This window comes from Macrosteles quadrilineatus, unplaced genomic scaffold, assembly GCF_028750875.1.
Source record: "Macrosteles quadrilineatus isolate MER2022 unplaced genomic scaffold, UCM_ALF_1.0 Scaffold_368__1_contigs__length_84752, whole genome shotgun sequence".
In the NCBI taxonomy this organism is placed as follows: Eukaryota; Metazoa; Arthropoda; class Insecta; order Hemiptera; family Cicadellidae; genus Macrosteles; species Macrosteles quadrilineatus.
This window is the reverse complement of record NW_026542961.1, coordinates 1-14,354: the sequence shown is the minus strand read 5'-3', so window position 1 is coordinate 14,354 and position 14,354 is coordinate 1. Positions and strand designations below refer to the sequence as shown.

Sequence of the window (14,354 nt, the reverse complement as noted above, 5' to 3'; positions counted from 1 at the left end):
TTGTAGAAATTTTCAATATAGATTGCCACATGAAAAAGTTTGTTAGGTAAATTAAGAATGAGTGAATGTCTATCGAAAACGAATTGTCTTTACAACTTAATTAATCGCACAACTGATTTATGAAAATTGGACATTTCCATAGTTTAAAGATAAAAATATGAGAAAACAGTTTTTGAACAACTTTATAACCCCATAACTGGTCTTGCTGGTTCATGAACAAGTTTGAACAGCTCTACGCATTCATACCAAATTTCACCAAAATCAGACCAAAATTACAAGTCTTATCATGTGGTTAGTCTCATCTATTTATAAACCCCAATGCATGTTTTGTTTGTCCTTTATGCATTACCAAACCGGCCATCTAATCGTGATGAAACTTTGGGAAGTTCCCATTCCTGTTCTTGAACTCCCACGGACTGCTCAAAGAGTTTTTCATGTTTACCTTATGTGAAATCATATTTAAAAAGAATTTATGCATTTTGACAGTTTTTTCAAATAATAAACGAAGAAGTTGGGTTCTATGATCTACAATAGCATTAAAAAGTTACAAGCTTTAATAACAGAGTGTAGCACAAATTTTCTTTGTTCTCCCCGTTGCAAAGAATGGGTACAGCAGCTAGACCAAATAAAACCTGTGACTTAATTAAAAACGTTGAAAATTTCTTATTCTATACATTCAGTGTTAGTTCTACCTGTTACCACTACTGGCCAATATAAAGTAAAATAGTGATCGTTATCATTAAAAAATTAATACAGGGTGAAATTAAAGCAAACCTGCTACTCCCGATTCCCAATAGATTTTGATCAAGAAAGAGATAAAATCACAACAGCTAATCAGATGTCATGTTTAAATGTTTGTTCTTGTCAAAACAAACTTTTCTAGATCTATTTTTATAACATCAAGACGAAATGTTTTTAAATATATCAGAGAACATTATGTCACAAAATAAAGTTTGTATGTTACTTAATCCTACTTTAAGATAGCCTATCTAACAATGTTCAATAAAGTTATGAAAATAATGTAAACTGTACTATTGGCAAATTTGGTTTAACACTTTAACTGCTTAAAACAACGTGCAGGCACTCCCCAGTGGCAGGCGAAGCCCACAACTGAAATATTTGAGAATCAGGAAATGCAATTGGCATTCAAATATTTCAGTCTGACAAAACACAAAAGGGCAGTGGTGATTGTACTGCGTTATCCCGAGAGTGTTCACTGAAACCCCTAAAGGTAACAGCACTGCCTGGATCCGTAGCCAGTGTCTTTGTAATGTGAGTCCAAGAGAGAAAATCCCCGAAACCGAGACAAATGCGCCAACCTACACCAAAATAAAGCATGCATTCTAAGCTACAGGCTGGCAACGATTATAACGTTCTCCGTCTGAGGCTAAGGCCACACTGACTCAATATATTTCAGTTGGTTTGGTGCCGACTTTTATCGGCAAGCGTCACATTTAAGCGCAGTCAACCTGTTAAGGGCATAACTATAAGTGTAAGGAGATAGAACGAGAATATAATTTTAGTAAAATCCTTATATATAATACGTGAAGGCGATTTCTACAAAACACTACTCCTCCGTTAATAATGGACGGATTTTTACAAACGATGTGTCAAAATTAAGTATTTGTTGTGATTACACCCCCTTTCACCAATTCCTGTAATAAAAGTCCTCGGGCTTTGCCCCACAGGCCATCAAAATCCCAATGTATTTCTTATGAAAAAATGATTTTGTTTACTTAAACAGACGAATAATTTGTATTAATTACAGCTGTTCTTAGTAAACACATGATACACACAAGAGCGTTCGTTTTCAGTTTCGATAACTGGAATGGAGTGATATTGAATACATTATCTTTGAGTTTACTCTTTTAAGTCATCGGGAATAATTATGACTGTTATTCGTTTTGAAATAACACCTGTACTTGCAATTGCTCGAATCCGAGCAACAGGTGCACTAGTAGGCCTACATTATGATTTTGTGTCAGAGAGAGCAGTTCGAAGCTCTTTGTAGAAAAGGCAGTTAATTAGAAAGAACAGTGAACTTTTAGTTCACCCTTCAGTAGTTCCATATGTCTAATTGGCTTAAACGTGATTAGGCTCTAAGAATGGATTTAATCCTTAATAACTGTTACTATACGGAACAATAAGGTGAAATAAAACTCGAAAGTATATCGGGCAAAGCCGACGGATAACAGCTAGTATTGATATAAATATAAGTTTAAACAAATTTTTGGTACAAATTAAGAAGGTCCTGGGTCAATGTCTTTCTGTGCCGACTACGGTAAAAGCTCTTCTCTCTAAGCAAATTTGATAAATAATATTCAAAAATCAAAATCCCGTTTTAATAATCAAAACCGTGGGAAATGTGATGCAGTTTGTTAAAAGAAATACTTTTAACGTACGAGGCCTACCTGTGCACATGGGTGGGTGCCTTATTCAGCAAGGTATAGTATTGACGCACAAACTCTCTTCCCACGCACTGGGGACTAGGAGAAACCTCCATGACCATTGCAGCTCTGGCTCCTGAATATCAAATTCTTCTTCTTAATACCTAGTGGTTCATTAAGAGATGAGACCCTGCAATATATTTGTTTATTACAAATCAACATTTACTTAGGTAGTATTTAATTGTAGACTGCACCATACCTGTTAAATAATGTAATAAAAAACGGGGAAGGAACATATGTCCTTGCCTCATCCGTGTCAAAACAATTCAAGTTTGAAAAAAATTTATTTTATTTAGCCTATATGGATATAAGTTGATTACATTCCAAATATGTGGTTGCTAACCAATGCTTAACTTTATTATTACTAATCCCTACACACTTTAAAAAAAAATCATCACACTCTTGTGTACATATAATATAGGCTAAAATAATGGTTAATGATAAGCTTTGACACATGCAGTTTTGCGACATTTGTCGACAGATGACACGCTGCAACACCAACATAATAAAACTTTGCTGGTACAGTAGACTCCCTCTCATCCGGACATCGGTTTAACCGGAATACAGTCGGCGAAAATGACATCTCTTATCCAGACATATATTATCGGCACATTGGTTTAACCGGACTAGATCGGCAGGAAGTGGGCTGTAACGACTGTTCTCGTGGGAAAGATTTGAGACCAGTGATCACATGTCTAAATGCAATGCTCTCCTAAATTTAAGTTGAATATCACCGTAAACGGCCCATTTTAATGAGTTTTTGGGGACGTCGGCTTAACCGGAAAAACCGTTATCCGGATTGGCCTCGGTCCCGAGGAGTCCGGATAAGAGGGAGTCTACTGTAAGTAGTTTAGGAAAAAAATCCCTTGACACTTTTCAAAATCATCACTCTCCTTTGTAAAGATAATATAGGCGACGCATGCTGCGCCACTATTTTAAAACTTTGCTTTTAACTTAACCTATATCATCAATTTGCCAAACTTAGCTCAGTTTGAAAACGTATAACCTAGGCCTATATCTACAAATTGTACATAGCTAAACATAGAGCCTGAGCTTAGCCTCCTCTTAGAGAAGGCCACAACATATGCCTAAGATAGTTGAGTAACTAAGCCACGTAGGCTAGGTCTAGATGAACTAAGGGATAAACGTTTGCCGGGTTGATCCTTGTTGGTGAGTACCAAAAAGGAAACTTAGGTAGGCTATAAAAAATGGTTGTAAATCCAAGTTTGGTTGTACTCGAATTAATTGCACTATTTTATTGACACTGATAGGCTAGGCTGCCCTATAAGTTAATCGGGAGTTTATTTAATATCTAGTACTAAACTTATAGCCATCTTAAGGCATACATCTAAAATCACCGAGAAGTAATATAAACACTCATCCTATGTAGGCCTAAAGCTACCCATATTTTATTTGGGTTAGGATTAGTACTTTTTGAGAGTGTCATTATGTACTGAACACACCTAGATATAGGGTATTAGTGATTCATGAAATTATCAATTTATAAAAAGCAACCTAACCGAGTTAACTAGTGATGTAAAATACCCGGGTATTTAAAACTCGGGGTAAATACCCTGGGTATTTACCCGGGTAAATACCCAAAATCCATAAATACCCGGGTATTTTGGGTATTTATGAAATCGATTGAAATTCATTTATATTTACCCCTAAATATGTTATTGTTATTATTACATGATAAATTAGGATTGTCTATAACACCTTTTACAGTAACTTTAAGCTTTGCTAGTACCTTTTATTTAATGATTCATCACTTTTTTTAAAATATTACATTTAAAGTTTCTAAATAAGCATTTAGTTTTGTGTCTTAAATCGAGTAACATTTTTTTAACTTGCTAAAAGATAGTATATTAAAAAAGGCTGTGACTATTTCAATTGTTATCATTTTATAAATTTATAACCAATTAAATAACATTTAAACAAAATTATTTTAATTTATACATATCCAGGAATTGTTGGGTACCTATTTATGATGCAATAAAAACAGTTGAACTTGCCATGAATAGTTTTATTAACAATACATTATTGCGTAGGCCTATAACATTTTAGAATACTCCAAATTCCTAAGGCCTGATTGACATAGGCAGAATACTAAAAGTAATTATAATTAAACTTTTCTGTGTTACCGCTTGGTTGGAAACAATAATATATTTGGATAAACCTACTAAAAAAATGTATCTCCTGTTTTTTGGCCTAACTTAATATAATTCTGAAAGATTTATTGTGCTACAGATTTAAATGTTTTGTATCACAAGTTTATGAAATTAGTTTTTTTATTTTGATACCATTGATACTAACAAAAGATCTGGAACAAAAATATGATTAAATCCTGCCATACTACTGATTGATTTTTAATTATTTTCTTCTTAAAAGTTGTTAACACATAGGCCACTACTAGGTTAAATTTTCCTGTCTTTCTAAATAATAATTATTACTTTACAAATTATTTTTCTTCGCTTTCAATAAAATAAATTCATCTCTCTATCATAGAAATTAAAAAATCATAAGTAGTCAGGGCCAGTGCAACCATGCGACCAGGGTATTTATGCCGATTATGCTTTATGCTGAGACCTGGGTATTTATGGCGATAATACCCATAAGTAAAATGCTAGTAGTGTCCATATGAAATGTTGTTTAACACATTTTATTATCATTTTACTATCCTTACAGGGTAATAATTGCAAAAAAACATCTCAATCTTTTCTAACTTTAATACAAATTATAAGTACCCAGTTTTTGGGTATTTACCCGGGCCTGGGGTAAATACCCGGGTAAATACCCAATTTATATTTACCTACCCACTGGGTATTTACCCGGCCCACATCACTAGAGTTAACTAATGATGTACCCAGTTATTAATATAAAAATAAGGCTTAGGCCTATGGATATTAGTTTTAAAACGGAGCAGAATAAGGCACTAATAATCTAGATTAGGCATTGATTAGTGTTTATAAACTCAACATGGATAAACAACCAAGTCAAGCTACTAACCCAGTTGTTCAGGCTAGGCTAACCCATAACTGGAGCAAAGTCGAGTCTCTTTCTCTCTGTCTCAAGTTGACAAAATTGTAGGTCTTAAAACGTAAACAAAATGACAAGAATGGCAGAATGTTTTCCTATAAGGCCCATGTAAAATTTTCAAAAGTTTGAACTGTACTCATATTATGGTGAAAATAGATTTTTCCTAGTTACACTAATGGTCTAGAACTTATTTTTGACACAGAACTTAGTTATTCCATAAATATAAAAGTTTTTGTGTTTGCCGATTCCCAGATCGAAGTAACAAGTATTTAAACTTTACTCGTATTATATATATGGTAAACCTTTGCCAATGTTTAATACCTCCACCGCAGCAAACCTGCCGACTAAGCGAATTTCCATTTGTCTGAATAGATTTTCAATTAAATCTATTTAAATAACATGAGTTATTCAACATAGGTTTGCTACTACAAGGACTAATAGTGTATTTTTTTAAATATTAATAGCTTAGAATTAAATAAATAAATTTGCCAAGTTTTATCAGAATATATATATAAACAAGCAAACTAAAACATTTTACAATATTCTCCATAAGAATAACATGGGAATTTTAAGTTTACAATTTGTATTCTCTGTTACCAATAACCGTACAAAAACACTATGATAGCCTATACTAAATTATTTGGTTTTTAAGGTTTTTAAAAAGGTCTAGAGAGAAATCGGCAAATTTTGTGTTTTGAGGGTAAAAAGTGAGAAAAACAATTTTTTACCCGGTCCCGTAAAACCCCGTTCCCATGGCCCAATCATGCTAGTTTGCAAACTCATTCAAGTTTATCCCGTCTTACACCTTTAAACCAAATTTAATCAAAATCGGAAAAAAATTACCCAAGTTATCGCGTTCACGGACGTATATACATACATACATATGTAAAAATTTGAACGAATGGTGTTTTTGACCTCTGGGGACACCAAAATGAAAAACTAAATCGGTCCCGGGCCTATGTCTTACCGTGCCACCTACGGTAATAGCTACTTCCCTATAGGGAAACATGAAGGAGAGTGAGCGCAGCGAACGACAGGATCCTCTTCACCCAGGACCTGATTGAGCAATGTTTAGAGCTCATCTTGTTTAAAAATAAATGTAATTTTATTAGTTAAGACTTGGCCAATGCAAAATGTTTGTTAATATTTTTGACAAAATCTCAAGTGGGGGTTGAAGACGAAATTAGTTAGACATAGGCCTAGTGGACAATAACGACCAAGACAATCATGAGGGGTCGGATTTTATTGATATTGATTTAAGCCCTAACGTTAGAAAGTAACGATGATGATGATCTAGTAGCAAGGTAAGATGAAAGGACTTATATGAAGAGATAGGGCAGGGAGATTTTGATGATCTACAGGTAACAGTAAGTGAACAATTAGTAAATGCATGTGATGATGAAGGTGATATATTACCAGGGCAAGAAGAAAGTAGGCTACTATGAAGAGATAGGGCAGGGGGATTTTGATGATCGGCAGGTAACAGTAAGTGAACAATTAGGATATGTATACAACGATTATGAGGAAGAAGCAATGAATGTAGTAGAAGAGGAGGGGATTGGTGACAATAGTAGGCCTAGGCTCTCTGCTCCTAGGGGAAGAGGAAGGTGTAGGGGCAGGGCAAACCGAGGTGCTGGTATGCCTAGGGGTATCATCAAAAGAAACCTAGGTGGAAGTAGGAGTGTGACAACAGTGAAAGATATATTTTATATAAACATTTCTGGAATAAACCCTATTTCTAGTTGTAGACTCAGAAACAACCCTACGGCACTAAAATGCCTAAATGAGTTTCTAGGTGAGGAGTACAGTGTATGATAGCACTAGAAACAAATGATTATGATACCAAAATACTATCAGAACCAAATCGAAAGAAAAAAAACATTTGAGGAAGCATGGAAACCTGATAACACTCATGAAATAAAGAGCATACAGTAGAGAGTCAAAAATCCGAAACAATTGGAATCGTAGGTAGTTCAGATTACCGATCTGTTCGGATTTTCAAACATAACCTAGAAATGCCTAATAGACACATAATTAGGCATAGAGTATTAAAAATGCAGTTCTAGGATACAGTGAATGAAATAAAAATAATGATTTTTGTACTTAGGTATTTTGGTTAACTGTAGGCCTAATTCGTTTCTTGAAAAAAATATGTAGAGCTTATACATTGGAAACAAACAAAACTCAGACCGGCTCAGCGCGTTCACTCATTTCCCTGTCAGGCACCGACTGTTTGGCCCGTGTAATTGTAAAACATCTGTTTTCTCTGTGCTAATTCAATATTTTTAAACCCTCAGGAGCAGTTCGGATTTTTGAGGTTTCAGATTTTTGACGTTTCGGATTTTTGACGTTTAGATTTTTGAATCTCTACTGTATTTGGCTTTGTATATGCTCATGGGACAGGTAAAGAAACCAAGTATAGCCTACAGATGTAGCCTATTGGTCAAAGAGGAGAATTATAGAAGAATCATAAGATTTTACTAGATTTCTTGATTCCTCCATTTTACAGTAAATTTATAGACGATGGATATATATGCTCAAGAAATTACAGCCTGTTATCTCGTACCTCAAAACCAAGTTTATGCACATCCATAGCCTGGAGAATAGAGATGAATGTCGGAATTGATGAAAGCTTGGTCAAGCTAAGAGCTAGGCTATCGTACATACAATTCAACCATAAAAAGCAAACCACATTTGGCATAAAAATGTACAAGCTCTGTAAATTGTCCAGTGTTTATTACAGCGGTTTAAGATTAATACTGGAACAGACAAAACACCCGACATGCCAGCAAGCTCTGCAGTTGTCCTTCAGTTGGCAGATCCACTGGATCATGGACTGATATAACTCACCTGATTTTGATAGAGCATAAAGCTCACATTGTTGGTACAGCAAATCAAACTAGAATAAATATAAATATGCCAGAAGAGTTTTAAAAGCCTATGCTTGAGCTCAGAGAATCAATGTGCATGAGAAAAGACGGCATCCTCGCTATGCAGTGAAGGATAAAAAGGTGCAGATCCTCTCTACTATCCACGAAGGGATAGAAATGACTGTAGAAAATGAGGTAACTAGAAGGGGTCAAACCCAGTAGTTATAAAGCCCAAATGTGTGCTCGACTAAGTTACAACAATGGCATGCTTGGGGTTGATGTCCAGGATCGGAGAATGGCGTCCAATCCCCATAAAGAGACGGATGATCGAGGCACATAAAAAGCTTGTTTTTCTACTTGGTCTATTTGGCTGTTTTTAATAGCTTCTGTGTCTGGCTTAAAATCCACAATGCAGATATGCACTACCGAGACTACCAGTTGAACATCATCGACGAAATATTAGCTCATGTTTTTCTTCGTGAGAAAACCAGCACAGGAAGACCGTTGCTAGACAATCCAATAAGGTTGCAGTTTAGACAATGGACCCACTTTCTTATACAAAACCCAAAAACTGCCAAAAACCATTTCCTTCTAGAAATTGTAAAGTAAAACATGACAAATTATTGAAAGTAAGGTGGCTCTGAAAGAAATGCTGATGTGGCTGTACACTTAGAAAACTTTTGAGGCCGATCACACTACATCTGACTATTAGGCCATAAGGGAAGAAGTGTAGGAGTGTGTAAATATAGTTGTGGTTTTATAAATTTTATAGTACTAGTATTTTTCATATAGGCCTAGTTATCTTGGTTTTACTCAAATTTTTTATTTATTTATTTTTAATTTTTTTACTTACATTTGGTAACATTAAAAAATCCATCCAAACCTTTATAAATATTATATTTTTTATAAAGGCAATTTTATTAAATTTCTAGAAAAAAAGGTTTAACTTATCAAAATATTTGCACAAAAAAATTAGGCCCATAGCCATTTTATTTCATTTTCTCGAGTATAACTTACGAATTAAAAAATGCTGGCAGCGAAAGAGTTAACACTATTGTAGCTAGTTTAATGCACTTTCATATAAATGTGTACCTATAAACTGCAAAGTCCTCACTGATGACTCACTGACTGACTCACTCACTCACTCATCACTTAATTCTCCTACTTCCCATCTACCTAGAAGACTGAAATTTGGTACACTGATTCTTTAGGCATTGAATAGGAAAACTACGGTATGTAGTTTTTATTCTGATCTGACTTTCGGGCTCCCAACCAGTAGCTCTGGAGTTTCCTATGTTAACCTAAAGTACTTATTTAATAGACTTATTTAATGGAAAAGACCTATAACTTTATTGATGAATTACTGAGTAATGAAGACATTATGTAGGCCTACCAATCTATTTAAACCAAAATGAAGACCACGGCTGAAATGCTACAAGTGGGATACCTTCAAGTATGCAAGTAAGTAAGTACTTTTTAAAGTCAAACTGGGCATAGCTCACGGGTAACAGCTAGTATAATATATTTCGAGGTAGGGCCTACTTTTTATGATACATTTTAGGCCTATAATTTATTTCCTAAAACTCTGTATTTTACCCGAAATTGCTCAACTCAGTAGTAGCCATGCAGAAATATTCATACTTATTCTAATGGGTTAAATTGGCTGAGACTAAGTTTAATCCTGTACTTATACAGAAAGCTTAATTTATTGGTTTATTAAGTTAAGCCTAAAATTAACATTTTGGCAATTTAATTAACTTATGTTCTTTGAGACAGTGACACACTCAAGAGGTGGACAGTCTTATAGGCTATTCAGCTGAATGAGCTATAGCAGATTTATCCTACCATTAATAAGTTATGTATACGGTAAATAAATAGTCTATGAATGCACAATGATTGTTGTTAGGAGCGATGATCTCTGAATCTTATTTTACTTTCTCTTGCCAAAACAATTTATTCAAAGCCCCATAATCAAGGACAGCTGGGTTCACTTTCGAACCATCAAAAGCTCTCAGGGGAACAGGGGACTCTCAAGCACTACAATTACTTAGGCCAGCCGGGTACACTTCCATATCTGTTGGCACAAACAACCGAATATCGATCGATATACTTAGGCTATTGATTATTCGATATATCGTTTTGTTAGTTAAGTTAGGTAAGGTTAACCTGCTATAACCTAACTACTTACTTAACCAAACTATATATTGAATTAAACAATTGAATAGGCCTAATCAATATTAAGTTTAGGCTAATCATTCGGTTGTGCCAAAAGATATGGAAGTGTAGGCCTACCCGGCCAGCCAATGGCTAAGATAAAGGCCAATGCCTAAGTTGACTTAAGTTAAATACTCAACTCAAAATAACAAAACTGATAAGGCTTTAAAGTACCAATTTATATCAGTACGGTAGGTAGGGTAAGGCACCCAGTGGTTGACACTTTTAGACCAGATAACGGTTAATATATTCATAAATAATGTTGGGTTAGAGTTTAAGAAGCCTTGTTGATGTTATTTATTGCTCTGAATCTTGAAGATTAAGATAAAAAATAATTAAACCTTTTTTACTATAATACAATACCAGAAAAATATTAAAACGCAAAGTCTTGCATCAGACCCAGTATTTGACACCAAAACCCAGTAGTTGACAGCTACTCACCCAGTGTTTGACACATAATTATAACTCAATTTGATTACAGAATATCACCATAAAAGCCAAATTAAACTATTAATAATCACAGGATTGGTTTTCTATTGATTCCATTGAAGAAACTAAGGTAAAAAAACCAAAAACAATTGGTAAATAGGCTTTAATTTATGCTTTAACATTACGATTAGACTGTGACACATGGGAACTTATAAAATATTCCATACTTAACAATCAGTCTTATTTTTAAACCTACTTATGGTAAACAAAACTTAGTGTCTTACTAATTCAATTTTTTTAGTGTGTTGTGATGTCCATAGTCCGATACAATTTCATTACCGATAAACAAAACAACTTACATAGCAATCATCTTCAACGTAAACACTATTTAAAAATGGCTTGTAGGCCTAGGTCTAATAATTATTTCATCTTAATAGACATTTCTGTTTTTACAAACAAATCAAAACAAATAGACACTTTTGAACTTGACTCAATAGGTATGGTTTAAGTAATTAGTATCAGTATGGGTGAGACATTTATTCCCAGGCCTGCCATTTGGAAATAACTTAAGTGACTGAGATTCATATCCTTTGATATCTGGCTTGTGGATATCCTCAGTTTTGGTAACAGAAAAGCATTTAGCAGCCATCGCCATAACCCAGTTAACCAACATCTTTTCCGAGTCAGTGCCTAACCTTGGAGCAGGGCCCATCGTTCTATCCATGGGGGTCTTCCCAGTTGATTTGTAGATGAAGTCAATAGCCTAAAACATATTAAAAGTATACTACATCAATCAGCTAGGCTAGCCTAGAATAGGTTTTGGATTAGAAAAATGCATTAATTGACACTTTAAAGCAAGATTTACACTATTGTCAAGCACTAGAAATTTGCCTTACCCAGTCCTTGACATAACTGTCAACCACTGGGTTCCAAGCACATTTCCGAACCCAGTGCTTGACACTGGTTTATTTCTATAATGGTTAAGGTTAGGTTATTTTAACTACAACAAAATTATAGCTTGTTTAATGCTGAATCCACTAGTACATAAATAAGTGTATTTTGATGATAACTGGTCAGGATGGATATGGATAAAAATTGTCTTACCTCTTATTTTTTTGCTTGAGGTTTAGGAAGTAACTGACATGTGTCTCTTCATTCTTCTATAGCAGCACTGAAATGAAACTTTAAAAAATTGGGACAGCTTATTTTTGGAGGGAATAAATTCAGCTATCACATGGCACCAAAAAAACACCTGTAAATCAATTTACAAACATGTGGCATGCACAAACTGTCAAAGTGTCAACCACTGGGTAGGTGTCAACCACTGGGTGCCTTACCCTAAGTTAAGTAATTCGCCATTAATGTATTAGAGGTCTAAGTACAGTAGCCTAGGTTGATTCAAAAATAGAATAGGCCTAACCAAGATTACTTATATATAGGTTACCCTGGCTAGGACTGAAGCCTAAAACCCTACAATTATCTAATAGATAACTCGAGGCTGCTCTTGCTAGTCCGTGTTGAAAATAAAAACGAAGATGTGGAAAAACAATTTGAAACCAGTAAAACATCTAAAACAATTAAAATAAGGTTACCAAAAAGAGTCAGATTTTCATTCAACAAAATTCACTTACTGACAAAAAATCTACTTCCACGAGAGACAAGGCATTTGACATAAACCCGGCTAGAGTATAGGAAGAGAGGCAGGAATTAAAATGTACTGTAACTTATAGCTATTTTAGATTCATGAAAATTAAAACCTCACATTCATTTAAGAACAATAACACAGTGTGTAAAAGACTATGCCGTAATCCTAAGCTTGAGATAGTAGTCTAGCTAAATTGTAAACAACGTTAATTCCGCAAAGGCGAAAGCCGATTCTTTCTTTCACAACAAAAACCCACACCTTTTTAACTTACCTTGTTACAGCAACAGTGTTTACAGTACAGTTGTATGTAGGTTATTATTAATTAACTGATGAAAAATCGGCTTTATTTAAATAGGAAACAGCAATATCGGAGAACTTCCAACGATGAATATCACTGCAGAAGTTTAAGTTAGGTGACAGCGATTTCAGACAGTCAGACAGGAACACGAACTAGGCGGTTGCAGCTCAGCAGCAGCAGCACATGCAACGATGCAAGAACAGATGTGAAATATTAAAATTTGCGCACAGTTTTGCGCAGGAAGAAACGGAAACTCTTGACTATATGCTACGGGTTGGAGACTTTTGGTCCGTGTGATTAGTCATGTGAACCTTTTCCGTGAGCAACCAAAGTTGTTAAACAGTACGAGGAAAATAAAAAAAAATAATATTAGTGGCGAAGCGTCGATCACGTAGTGTTAACTACTAATATATAATTTATTAAATACCTTTACTGCTGGTGCACAGCTACCAAAGGTAGTGGTGGCTGGTGTTGGAGTGATTATTCTTGTAGTCTGTCTAGACTGTAGGCTCAGGCTACCGTTAACGACTCACAAGGCACATGCACACCTTCATCAGTCATCTTAGTCTATCATTGTTATTGTTACCACCACAGTCTATATCGTTGGCATTTATTTATGTTTTTATTGCTTGCAATGCAGTTCACTTTTTGTTACCATTATTACTATACTCAAACTGTGCGAATAGCCTCTGCCTTTTTACTTTCTCCCCCTATACCATAGTATATGGAGAAAGTATTGTTTTCGTCAAAATTTTCGAGTTTGGGTTTTGATTGGATATATCCGTTTTGGGTCCCCCTAGACCCAATAAAGTGGTTTTCGAAGTGATGTCTGTGTGTGTGTGTGTGTGTCTGGATGTGTACAGGAGCTACAACAGAGTCAGAGCCGTCCGAAGGGGGGGGCAACCGGGGCAAGTTGCCCCGGGCGCCGCGGCTGAGGGGGCGCCGTGCAACGGCTATTGGTATTAACCCGAAATTTCGGGAAATTTTCGGGAAAAATCCCGATTATCAGGACATGATTATTGATTACATTTTATTCGGGATTATTTTGGGACGAGATTTGATCCGATCATCGGCGATTTTGCCGCTTCGCGAGTAACGATGACGCCGCTATCGCGAATGATGTTCACGGTAATTCCACTAACGCAGGAGGCGAAGTCATTTCGACGATCGCACCGTGACCGCAAGTCATTTGGACGATCGCGCCGTGATCGCGGAGTCATACCGACGATCGCATCGTGACCGCGGAGTCATACAGACAATCGCGCCGTGACCGCTAGTCATATCGACGATTCCACCGTGACCGCGAGTCATACCGACGATTCCGCCGAGACCGAGAGTCATACCATAGATAAAACATACTCCCTTAGTAGATTTCCTATCCTTATGGAACAGCTGAAGCCAATTTTATTGTT

The 14,354-nt window shown here is 35.6% G+C and overlaps 1 protein-coding gene across 2 annotated transcripts in view; it reads right to left on the bottom strand.

Annotated features, from left to right (window-relative positions):
- Window positions 1-13,150, bottom strand: part of LOC128982470 (ras GTPase-activating protein-binding protein 1-like) — a 57,503-nt gene extending 44,353 nt beyond the window's left edge. For both annotated transcript variants that reach the window (XM_054401430.1, XM_054401431.1), the window contains exons 1-2: window positions 12,916-13,150; window positions 2,412-2,577 (exon numbers count right to left, since the gene is read on the bottom strand). In XM_054401430.1, coding sequence (XP_054257405.1) covers window positions 2,412-2,509 — 98 coding nt within the window. In that variant the 5' untranslated portion in view covers window positions 2,510-2,577; window positions 12,916-13,150. The remainder of the gene's footprint in view (window positions 1-2,411; window positions 2,578-12,915) is intronic.
- Between the last annotated feature and the right edge of the window lie 1,204 nt (window positions 13,151-14,354).